The 12143-nt window shown below is 45.0% G+C and overlaps 1 protein-coding gene and 2 long non-coding RNA genes across 5 annotated transcripts in view; 2 read left to right on the top strand and 1 right to left on the bottom strand.

The window, feature by feature from the left end:
- Positions 1–3774, top strand: LOC115057056 (uncharacterized). Its single transcript, XR_003841867.1, has 2 exons — positions 1–259; positions 3568–3774. It is a non-coding gene; the product is annotated as an uncharacterized LOC115057056 (long non-coding RNA).
- Positions 2242–12143, bottom strand: part of LOC115057003 (neuronal membrane glycoprotein M6-b-like) — a 21554-nt gene continuing 11652 nt past the window's right edge. For both annotated transcript variants that reach the window (XM_029523866.1, XM_029523858.1), the window contains exons 2-7: positions 5888–6074; positions 5608–5767; positions 4906–5074; positions 3817–3890; positions 3662–3727; positions 2242–3336 (exon numbers count right to left, since the gene is read on the bottom strand). In XM_029523866.1, the coding sequence (XP_029379726.1) occupies positions 3184–3336; positions 3662–3727; positions 3817–3890; positions 4906–5074; positions 5608–5767; positions 5888–6074 (809 nt within the window). In that variant the 3' untranslated portion in view covers positions 2242–3183. The remainder of the gene's footprint in view (positions 3337–3661; positions 3728–3816; positions 3891–4905; positions 5075–5607; positions 5768–5887; positions 6075–12143) is intronic.
- LOC115057044 (uncharacterized) overlaps positions 4817–12143 on the top strand; it is a 15477-nt gene continuing 8150 nt past the window's right edge. For both annotated transcript variants that reach the window (XR_003841865.1, XR_003841864.1), the window contains exons 1-3: positions 4817–5056; positions 5612–5748; positions 5875–9092. This is a non-coding gene — a long non-coding RNA (uncharacterized LOC115057044). The remainder of the gene's footprint in view (positions 5057–5611; positions 5749–5874; positions 9093–12143) is intronic.

The raw sequence follows: 12143 nt of genomic DNA on the forward strand, positions 1-12143 counted from the left end.
TCCCTCATTTAGAAAATAAGAATTAAAAGAATATCTGCATATTTACTGACTCAGTAAAAAGTCAGTTCATCCACAAGGAGGCACTAACCGTCCATAAATCAGAGAGCAGCACCTCACAGGTACATGAAACATGTTTCTGACGTGAATGTGGTTAATGAGACGCAGAATATTAAATCCTGACTTCAGCCTGTGCTTTGTGTGCATCTTCAGCACGAATCCCTGTGAAGCTGAGCGTCATCAGGCGGCTCCATCGACAGCTGTGAGTACACACTGGTTTTACTTCTGCAAACATTCAAACCAACTTCCTGGTTGATACCAAACTTGCATAGAATTAAATTTGTGACATAACTGGAAACACCTTGTGGCAAAACCCCGTTTATTCCCGTCGGAGGTGTGATGTGGTCAGTCGAGAATGAGCGTCAGCTGTTTCTAAGGAGATTCCTCCAGGATTTTATTGACTTTGAGATGAATGGCCGGGTTGATTTGTACATTTACTGAATAATATTTTTCCGTTTTACATTTGTGATTGTGCAAAGAACTAAAATAGAGACTTTGGAGGATTGAAACTGGCAGTGTTCGACATTTTTATCCCATCAAGGACTGAAAACTCTCCTGGAGAAGCTTATATTTGTTCTCCTTTTCTAAATAGAAATAATTAATAATAATAAAAAAAAAAAAAAAACACAGTGAGAGTAACGTGGATTTCTGTAAGACTCAAAGTGAAGAAAGAGGCAGGAGACGACGGTGTCACGATAATAAAAAATATCGGTTTTACTAGAGAAGGTTACAAAAAATCATCACTATATAGGAGTCATAGAACTATTTCCAACTTAAAAAAAGAAAACCATAATGAAACACCTACAGGGACTACAATGCCATCAAAGTACAATGGAGTTTTCTTTAGAAAAGAGTAGGTGGAGGGGGGGGGGAGAGGGGAGGGCAAACACCGCCTACCATAGTTGTCAGTACAATTGACTACACATCACCTGAAAAACTGCAAAGACACAGTCATGTCTCCTTCATGCAAGTAACGAGGAAACAACAACACCCTGACACGCATCGTCCTAGAGGAAACTGAAGTTTGCCTTTACATCAACCCGGCGGCAAAGCACGTATATTTATCAAACATAACACACGTGGCAATATAGTCCTTTTTTTACAGAATAGACAGCTGCACACATGGACAATACTGACATGCTTCATCTCATCAAAGTTCAAAAAGATGTCTTCTTCAGTGTTTTTTTTTTTTGTTGTTTTTTTTTTTTTTTTTGAGGGGTAAACTAACCAGTGATGCTCATTATAGAATATAGTTTATGATTATTAAACAATATTTGATTATAAAATTAATGTATGAAAATTCCTGACTTGTTTTATTCAGAGTGTAAACATCCAAAACAGTCTCTGTGGCTCTTGTGAGAGGCATGACGTTTAAAAAATAAGAAAGGGAAAGCAACAAAAAACAAACAAGTCAACAAAAAGAAAACAAAAAAACATTTCGCTTCAGTCACAAGTCGAGTAGCTCATTTGGCCGGCCATCAAAAAATAAGCACAGATAAATTCCATAAAATAATTATTAATGAATCACAAGAAGAACTCAGCTGCCTAAAACTGATTAAACATTAAAAAAAAAATCATTTTCCTTATTATTATCATTTTTGTCACATTTTAAAATGTATACGTCACAATCACCTCAATCCATCATATCATATCATGACTGCACTGCATCATTTAAGATGTTACATTACAGTTATCATATCAAATGCAGAACTAGTATTTGAGTGCTAAACACAGATCTCAAAGGGTACATTTACATATTTGTGGAAAGTAAATCCAAAGAAGAGCGTGGCAAAACACTGACGTGTGCTCCCGTTTGGGGGAGAAGTGAAAATTGAGATTTATTTTTGTTTGTTTTTTTTTTTTCGTTTTTTGGGGTGTGGGGGGGGGTTCGGTCTATTTACAGGTGAACTTTATCTGCAAAAAGAGCAGTTTTAGAAAATGAGAGAACAGGTTGTATTGTATAATTCACAGAGGACGGTGCACCAAATCCAGCGAGGGCGAGTAAATGTTTAGATGGTGGAAAAAAAAAAACAACAACACAACTGGCTGAAATCAGATTTAGTTTGATACCTGAGGTGTGTTTGTGTGTCCCGGACAGATTTATCTTTACACTTTTTTTTTTTTTTTTTTTTTTAATTATATTTTATTTTTTTTGCTGCAGCTGGTGATGAGAGAAGCAAAAACTGTAAAGATCTTTAAAAAAAAAAAAAAAGGAATCATTTGACTTTTTTGCAAATTGTATTTGTCATTTTGTCAACTGTTCTTTTAAAAAAGTTTGCACCTCTGGTCTTAAATGAACGTTTAATGCGGTCATGTAAATGTGCATTTAATCCTTGAGATACAACGTGATTTGACTCTTGTCAGCATTTTTATGAGAAGGGAGCTGGGGGTGCTTTGAGATTTTCAGGGATTTAAACTCTCCTTGTTTAGTTTTTTTGTTTTTGTTTGTTTGTTTCATAAATAGTGCAACACATATCGAGCATTAGCAAGAAAAAGTCTAAAGATGGAGGAAGAAGAAAAGTAAAAGGAGGAAAAAACCTTATGAGCGCACAAACAAAAAGAAGAAAAAAACAAAAGTTCGTAATATTACCTGGCATACTTTTCAGAGAGTATTTAAAAAAAACAACAACATTCATACACATTCACACAATATATTCATATTCATATATATATATGCATATAAAACACCAAAAAACGGAGGAAATCGCTCGCTGCGTGGCTTCCCTGTGGCCGAAGCTGACAGCGAACAATGTTTCTTCAGGCTGTTAGGAGCTGTGTGTCGACAGGCTGATTTGGCTCAGGGCGCGAGGCCGTCACAGCCGGGTCACGTTCAGGAGCCGCCGCCCAAGAAGCACGAGTTGGGGGGTGGAGGGGGTGGAGGAGGGGGGGCGGCGGTTCGTGGCAGATGCTTCTGAACCGACGGAGCATACCTGAGTTCTGAAACATCTGCCTCGGCCTGGGCCGTCCGCTCCTCCTGATCCTCTATTCTCCCCCCCGTGTGTGTGGAGGGGGAAGAGGATGGAGAATCAGGAGGCTGGGGGACTATCAAACACGGCGTGAAGGAGGCTGGGTGGGGGTGGAGGTGCGGCGCGGGGACGGGTGGCGGCGGGAGAAGACCTCTTGTCCTTATGAGTAGGAGGACGAGTTCTGGCCGTCCTTGGAGCGCGCCTCGGCCTCCAGGTCCTGGTCGTCCTTGGTCTTGATGTCCTGGTACTCGTGCGTGGAGACGGCGCTCTTCAGATAGGCCCAGTTGGCCGATAAGATCATCAGGTAGTGGATCTGAAGAGAAAAAAAAAGAAAACATGATGATGATGTGAGGCGTCTTTAAATCGCTTCGTCCTTTTCCAAACTGTAGTCTGTTCCCAGCAGGATGTTACGGCATGCATAGAAAGATGTAACGTCTCTTAAAGAAGTTCAATTAGAGCCGACCCTGTAAAGTTTCTGATCAAGTGTGAATTTCTCCCTTTTCTTTCTTTTTTTTTTTTTTTTTTTGTCATGTGTCACCTGCAGAACGAACAAGACGTGAGCCAAACTCTGAAACCTCACAGAGCAGCAGGCCGCACGGGAAGACTGGCAACGTGTGTGGGTGGGATCATGAGCTTACCAGTGCGATGACGGTGGCTCCGGCGCCGGCCAGGGTGACGATGTAGAGATGGTAGGAAAGGTAGAACTGTAGAAAAGAGAGGAGCTGTATTTAAAAAAAAAAAAAAAAAAAAACTGAGAAAAAGAGGGCGGAAAGGTCAAGTGGTGGCGTCTCACCTCGCTTGTGTTGCAGATGTCGCCCAGCGTGGCTCCACAAGCTTTTCCCGGCGTGGCGTTCCAGGGAATAATACCTGCAGGATCAGAGAGACGAAACGTCACAGCTTCCTCCTCTTTTTCCTCCCCCGAGACCGACTGTATGATTGAAGGCTTTATGAATTAGGCTGGGATAAAAGATTAAAGGAAACAGGGCCGCCGCCGTCCGGGCCTCTGAGCCTCTCCGACGGGAAAATATGGGTCACTATTTTGAACCACTTGTGCACCGAGGAAGCCTTTTCGCAGACTTAAGCTCAGCTCACAGCTGCTGCCCGTTTTCCTGTCTTTCCTCTGATTTTTAGAAGTTTTTCACAAACAGAAAGAAAAAGCGATTAAAAACATTTCTTGCTGCTGACAATCATTGACAACTGGGAGTAACTGGGGTTAATATTTCATCCTGAGTCTGACTGCCAGTGAAGCGTATGCGAGCCTCGTCCGACTTTGTGAGCGGTCCAGCTGTCTTCCAAATGTGGGTCACTTACTGCACATTAGGCCATCAAACAGATAAGCAGATATGCAATCACAAGAGAGCGTTACTGTGCTGTAATACTGCAGGAAGGTGGATTTTCATAGAGACCCAATCAGGCTCTCAGGCCAGAAGTGTGTTTTTTTGACCTCTCTGTGTATAGAAAGTGACATTTAAAGCAGCTGCAGATGAAAATGTGCTGCGGCTGAAGAGTAAATCCGTCTGAATGGACTTCAGTTTCTTTTTTAGAACACTCTCCCCTGCAGGTGAGTCTGGGTCTCATCAGGATGTTGTTTTATGTGCCAACGTTAAATCTTTTATTGCTGAGGCCGGCCCACATGTTGGAGCTCTCGCTCTCTTGATCAGAGGAATTTCTCTTAAACTGAGAGGACCCATAACGTAGCATGAGGTCCGCCGCTGTCGACTTCAGGTGCAGATCAAAAAATATGGAGATATGCAGCATGTTGCACTGGAAAGGAGTTTGTTATTTCAATTTGGAGAATGTTTCTGCTTCACCAGACAGATTTTACAAGAAGGTGAAAATGGCTCAAAGCCTTCTGGTCAGCGTGGTGGAGCACGTAGATTACCATACTGCCTGACGTCCACACAGATGGAGTCAGGCAAGGTGATGTTGGCGTCGGGAGACTTCATGGCGGCGCAGGTATTCCACATGTTGAAGAAGAGGAAGACGGGGATCGCTGTGAAGCCGAAAATGCCGAGGAAGGCCAGAGCGAGGATGTAAGTCAGGAACATGAACTGAGAGGAGAAAAGGGGATGGTTTGATTTTTGTCAGCATGTGTATCCAAAGTTTCAGCTGCATTCAAAAAAAGTAGGTTAATATCATTCCTTAAAGACCACACACACACACACACACACACACACACACATTCACAGCTCATGCTTAAGCTAATGCTACTGGACATCCGCAGCAATTAGAGTAATCAGGGTAGAAACGACAAACTGTTCCAGAGTTCCCCTCAAGGCTTGAGCATTTGTGTGTCTCTGCAAAAGTGTCTGTCTTGTGTGTGTCCACAAATGTGTGGAGGTGTGCGAATGTGCCTTCGCAACACTTTCAAGATGACTCTTGTCCAGGCTGGTAAAAGCTTAATGGCTGATTGTTTTGTGCTGCTTTTTCTAAGCCTATAAACGCTGTTTTTAAGCGGGAACATTACAAACACACATCACAGTAATTACATCTCATTTACGGAGGGAACTGGGTCGGTAGGTGTGATGATTCACAGCAGCTGTTTCGTGTGCTTGTGTGTTTGTGTTGGCATGTGTCGACGTACGAAGGCGGTGATGCAGCGTCCGCAGACGGTGGTCTTGAAGTCGCTCTGGAGCTCCTTCTTGATGGCGCTGGTGGTGTAGAAGCCCTCAGCCAGCAGGATGATGGCGTAGACGAAGAAGAAGGAGGCGACGCCGTAGATGATGTACTGAAAGATCTGAATCCTGAACACACACACACACACACACACACACACACACACACACACACACACACACCCCTCCTGTTCAGTTTCAGCTGAACAACACATTTCGGTTTGTGTGTGATCCAGGTGGAGGACTTACACCATGGTGAGGGTGGCGTGGTCGCTGGTGACCCTGGAGAAATGGTTCTCCAGCATGGTCAGGGTGCCGGTCAGCGCCACGTGGCCGCAGCCGCAGAACAGAGCCACGCCGGAGAAGCAGAGGATGGTGGCCACGAGGGAGGCGTAGGGCACCCCGCCCAGACACTTGATGCAGCACTCGAAGCATCCTGCACGGGGGAGACGGAGAGAGGAGGATTCACACAGATAGGAAGAGTTTCCTGTTACATTTAGACACCCACAGCTGAGAACGCTTTGAGGGGGAGAGAAAGAACAAAGTGGGTCAGAGTTGAAAGCAGAGGAATGGCCGAAGGCCCGACTGCAGACAACATATTTGCTCTAACAAGCAGGAGACTCGGCTCCAATGATGACACTCGGTGCAACGCTTGGTCTGCCGCCGTTTGATCGTTATCCGGCTGCAGAAACCTGCAAGATCCCCAATCGTACTGTTGGGGCCGAGTCTGCCCCGTGTGCCTCAGCGTCACACTCGTTTCTTTGAATCTACAAAAGAGGAACAACACTTCTCCCTGTCGGGCATATCGAGGGGCGAATCATAGCACCGTTCAGTTACTGTGCCTTCACTTTGAGCCCAGCTGGAGCTGCTGAATATTACATGGAAGCTGTGCCACATGCTGAAAACTTGGCCCATCTGCCTTTTGTCTTTAAAGGAAAAGTTCTTATTCTTCCTTATGATCAAATGGCATAAATAACTCATGACCTGATCCTGAATAAATCATTAGAAAATAAAGGAGGGCGGCGGAGAAATGGCGTTAAAGCGACGCTGTGCTTCGAAGGTGCTGAATGTTTCTGGGGCTGGAAGTGATGACTTCATTTGCGTTCTTTGGTGCAATCATCAGAACATTTCTACTCCATCGTCTGTGCTCCAGCAGTTTCTAGAAAGTGACAAGGTTGAATTCACAAATGAGTGTCTATTAATTGTGTCACAACGCTGCCTGTGGGCATCATGAGCTTGAGATATGCAGGTGGAAGATGATGCATCCCGTCAGAGTGCAGAGGAACTACGAGGAGGGAAAATAACACATTGTGTTGATCCCGAGAGTTGCGTCTTATATAATGACTGTTAAAAATAGCTCCTCCAGCAAAGCCGGAAGTTACTCAGGAAAAAAAAAAGGCAAAACGAACCATCTTGTGTGTGTGTGTGTGTGTGTGCGCCACTTTCGCTGTTTCCATGACAACCTGCTCCAATTGGCATCTCCGAGGCATCATTATTTCATGTTCAGAAGTTAGTGGAATGTGAACATTTCTGTTTGAGAACACGGTGAACCGACTTCAGACGCGGAAGGATCTGCTTCCGAAGTGAGACCGACACACACTCGGTGCTTCATGATATTTACTGTATGTGACAGGCGATCCGATGAGGACATCAGATTCTCTCCAACGTCCACACGAGCAGGAGACAAAAAAGTCTTCGACAGCTTTTATCAGCATCAAACTCAGCTGACAGACTCTGACAGCCAATGATGTGTGGCGATATCTCCCCATAGAAACCAATTAAACAGCGCACACACACACACACACAACTCAAGACTTGCCAAAGCTTTCTTTCACTCATTTTATTTGAAATGTAAATCCTTCCCTTCTGGTTCACTGTATCATTTCTGAATCGACCTCTCGCGGCTGATGGTTTTACAACCGTGTGTGCAGATGTCATCGATTTTGGCCCCATCAGTGGAATCCCCGCCGACTGAGCCTAAATGTGGTGTTTTCCCTGCTCGTGAACCAGCTGACAGATAATATGCTACTCTGTCGGACGATGAACTTGGAAAAAAAATCTCCTATTCTATTTTCAGGCTGATGGATTTCAGTGAAATGTAATAAGAACATCCTTTTGTCGCCCCTCGGGAGGATTTTGAATGAGGAAATTGTTCAGTAATTTAGTTTGGGAGCAACAACCTCAGCTATAATTTGTGCTATTTAACAAATGGCATCACAGTCAACACCCAGCAACATTATTGATGCTGCTGCTATCGATTTTAAATGTTCGTGTCTGTGTCTGAGGGTCCACGTCGTGAAACCCCCCCCCAGTCTGAGCTGGGAGGGAGACCCGAGTCCCAGCAGCCAATGAAGACTCTGCCTTGCGTAATGCAGCCGAGCCTCGTTGCATAATAGATCCAAATCCTATTAATGTTAATGAAGGAAGCGGGCTGAAGGAAAGGTGGAGCTGTTAAGGCTGCGTGGCTCGGAAATCCCACGCCAAGAAACAGGCCAGGCCTCGGGGGGTGAGGCGGGGGGGGCTGTGATGGAGTCACTGGTCGATCCAGTGGGGACACTCCATCCTGCTATTAAAGGTCGATCTCAACAGGTCGTTTAGTCAGTTAGTCTTCCTGCCCTTCTTTGTTTCGAGAAGAGAATGAAACCCGTCAGGAGGGACGAGATAATCCTGCTTTGTCACATGCAAATCAAGAGCTTCCATGTGGTTTTGTCTTGATATTCCTTTTTTGCATTTTTTGCTGGCTTGTTGAAAGGAAGTCAAATTTAAGACGAAGTCCACGACCGCATGGCTGTCGTGTTAGCTCTGCTCTTCACTCTGGAGCGCTGCAGCTTCATGGGTGAATCTATAGGCTCATTTTAAACACTAAACGGGGGTCTCATCCGGCCCGCCTGTGGCTACGACTGTTCGTCAGGCTCAGTTTTAAAGTGCACTAATGGGAAGCAGACAGGCCGGAGTGGTCAGCTGCAGCCATCCTTAATGGAAATCAATGGGCTATTCATTAGGGTAGAATTTAGGTGACACACTGAGGCCGTTCCATCGCTCTCATTTTATACCTCACTGCCTCTCGCCACCTCTGAGTCTGCCTTTGGCCTGCTTTCCTCTTCCTCTCCGCTCTGGTGGTGAAATATGACTGCGTGCCTTCGCTGTATTTACAGTGAGGTAGCTGGACTTAATCGCTGAGACAATATGTTACAACACGGCGTCGTACATCATCTCGACTATCTCAGAGCGGGGATGATGCGTCTGGTTGTAAAGAGGTGCAAATACTCTCACAGTCCGATGCAAATTAAGCATTAACATCTTGTGTATCCGATAAATCTGCAGGACAAAACCAAGAAAAGGAAGAGGTGAATGGAAAGGAAGATCGAGCGAGAGATCGATAGAGAGCGAGCTGAGGAGGAAAAAAGAGAAGAAGGTAAAGGAAGAGGCAGAACGAGCACGAGAGAGAGAAAGTGTAAGTGAAAAAGCAGCACTTGGCCCCAGGGCCAGCAAATAGCAGTTGCCATAGCAACGTGTTACCCACGACCCAATTCAGCTGTAACGTAGTTCTTCGCCGCCGTTTTGCTCTCCTCACTCACGCACACACACGCACACCCGCGAATGCATCGATGGAGAGTGATGCAACACAAAGATCGGTGAGAAAGCTGCGACGGTGATGCAAAAAATAAATAAATAAATAAATACATCTACAGCAAAGATCACAAACAAATGAAACATCAGGCAGGAAGAAGGAAGGAGGGAGACTTCAGGTTTTTAGGAAGTGGGTAAAAACAGAAAATTGATTATTTGACACAAAAGAGTAGCAGAAACAGGAAAAACTGATTTGACTGGCCAGATCTAAAGCAAATATAAAGTGAGCAGCCAGAATAATCATAATAATAATAATAATAATAATAATTCTCCTCTGACTGCCAGCTCCGGATAATCCTGCCTGGACTTCTCTGGTTTGATTGGTTTCCATCCTTATAAAGCAGATTTCAATATGAACTGAGAGCGATCACATCGACTGTCCTGACAGTAAATGATTTGCTGTTCACTGTAAAACACGGCGGCGCGGCGTGATTATCGCCAACTGTTAGCGCACACGGTGCATCTGCCGGGAGTTACCGGCGTTAATAAAGCTTTGTGAATATTTCAGCGGCCGGTCTGGTCCCCGCCTGCGGCTCTTCTCCAATTTAGAAGTGCTGTGTTCATCATGGGGCAATTTCCTCACAGTGCATTATGGGTAGATTCTCACAAGAGAGGGGTGAGGTGTGGGAAAGTAAAAGATAAGGAGACGGATGGATGGATGGATGTGGCTGTCCGAGTTGAGATGAAAAAGAAGCCTGATCTGTTTGATGGCAGCAGATATCAGACACAACAACAACAACAACACAAACTCATAACTCATAACTGGAGTTTGGGAGATTTCCATCTTTCTGCTTTCGCTGCTGCTCTGAGCTTTGATGAAATCCTTTTACATTTGAGGGGTTTTATTTCGTTTGTTGATTTGTTTTAAACGGACAGTAAAATAGATGTGAGACAGGAAACCTTTTTAACTGACCCTAATCTGGTGTTTGTGCAGCATTATGAAGGCCACGAGGTCGGCATCTGGCCGTGCGTAATTGAGAGTGATGGACAGCGTGGCTGTAAAACGCCGTGCCTGACGCCTGGCTGGGTGATCGATACGATCTGCTGGATGTTGGTTCACACACACAGTCCTCAGACAGGCTGAATTAAAGTAGAAACTCTGCAATAATCAGCAGGCTGTGAAATGTTTGGAAACCCACCAAGAGGCTTGGTGAGTCAAATAATATTGATTTCAAATTGTAAGTCCAGATTTCTGATACGAATCAAACTTAGCCAGCAGTGAAGGTGAATTTTGATTTATTTCTTCTTATGACTAAAATGTCGCTGTTTTGTCTTCCTGGCTGCAACTGGCTGCCACAGAATAAATGATGTGCTAAGTTTATAAATTCTGTAGGTGTGGGAGTTCGTTTAGCACCAAGCTCAACAGTGTGCTGTCCCGATCCAGGACCAGGATCACCTGTCCTGGGCTCAGTGAGGCGCACTGTGGGCCATTAGTTTAAGTCTTGCTCCACCAAAATGTAAAATGGCCCCCGTGGCTAGAAGTGCCGTGCCGTCGAGCTGAACGGCTCAGCTTGGCTAATGTCGCTTTCCCTGAGATGTCAAAGAAGTCAGTGGCCCTCCGCTCCAACCCCCTCCACCCCTGATGTGATTATGAAGATTCACTTTCCAGCAGCCTCAGGGGCTCGATTAACTGTGTGTGTGTGTGTGTGTGTGTGTGTGTGTGTGTGTGACTGAGCACAAGTACTGAACTCTCAACATGAGCTGCTGCGCTGTTTACTGTACGCTTCCTCTGAGGCTGGCTACATGAGGTTAAACAAACTGGGCCGCACGTTTACAGTTAATGATGACGAGTGCTAGTCGGGCATCAGGCCTTTTTATGGGCAACGGCTGAGCGGAGCAGCTTGGGCGTCCGTGGGTGATGGAGGAAGGCCAGAGGAGGTTGGCATCGCTCAGGAACAAGACATGCTGAGCCAACCTGCCACTTGCTGCTATTCATGTACCCGCTGCAGACTGGGGTTCAAACGTGGGGCGTTCAGATTATTGTGCTGCTTCCAAATCTTCTAATCTGTTGCTTCTGTCTGTGGCTGCGCCATTTTAATCATAAATACGGGTTGATTTTAGCGCCATGTTCGTGAAAACTTCCTTTAACGATTGTAAAGTTCAGCCAGAAACATATAATGATAAAGTTCATCTATAATATTAACCTTTTTGTTGGTTCCTCTGGGTCAGTTTTAACATGGCTACACTTTCGTCTCCACAACAGCAGCAGCTAAGGCTTATGGGTGATGTAGTGTTGAGGCCTAAGTAACAGCGAATCATTTCCTGTTCATTCCTGTTCATCATTTCCTGGTTTTATCTTTTTGTCTTTAGATTGAAAAAACAGAATAGTGTTGCGTTGAGGGCCATTTTCTTTGTTGTGTGCAGTAAAACAAAGGGGCATTCAGAGGACGGTGAATTCCACGACACGCTGCTTTTTCTGGTTCAAGTCGGCAGGAAATGCTGATTTAAATATCCAGTAAATGTGACCAGTGTGAACACAGTGGGACACCACACTGTCTCGCCCACACACATGTGCACACAGAAATAGAGCTTTTCCTCCAGTGCAGGCGAGGCACCGACACAGACGTTCCCCTCCACCACTCCTGGTCATTGACACGTAAACAAACACACACACATATCCAGATGGAGGTTGACAGCAGGCTTTGGGCAAATGGCTTCAAACAAGGAACACATGAGTGTCTCCCAGTGTGACGGCTTTCACATGCTCCCACAACCTCGCACACCTCCAGGGTGAGAGTCGAGCAGAGTGTGTGTGTGTGTGTGTGGAAGCTAGTTTTCAGAGAACGCTCTCTAAGTTGTTGTGTTTTTTATCTTTATCATCAGACGAACCTTCTGCAGCTAAAAATATTTTTTTTTTAATCAGCAGATTTATCGT

This window comes from Echeneis naucrates, chromosome 2 (assembly GCF_900963305.1).
Source record: "Echeneis naucrates chromosome 2, fEcheNa1.1, whole genome shotgun sequence".
Lineage (NCBI taxonomy): Eukaryota > Metazoa > Chordata > Actinopteri > Carangiformes > Echeneidae > Echeneis > Echeneis naucrates.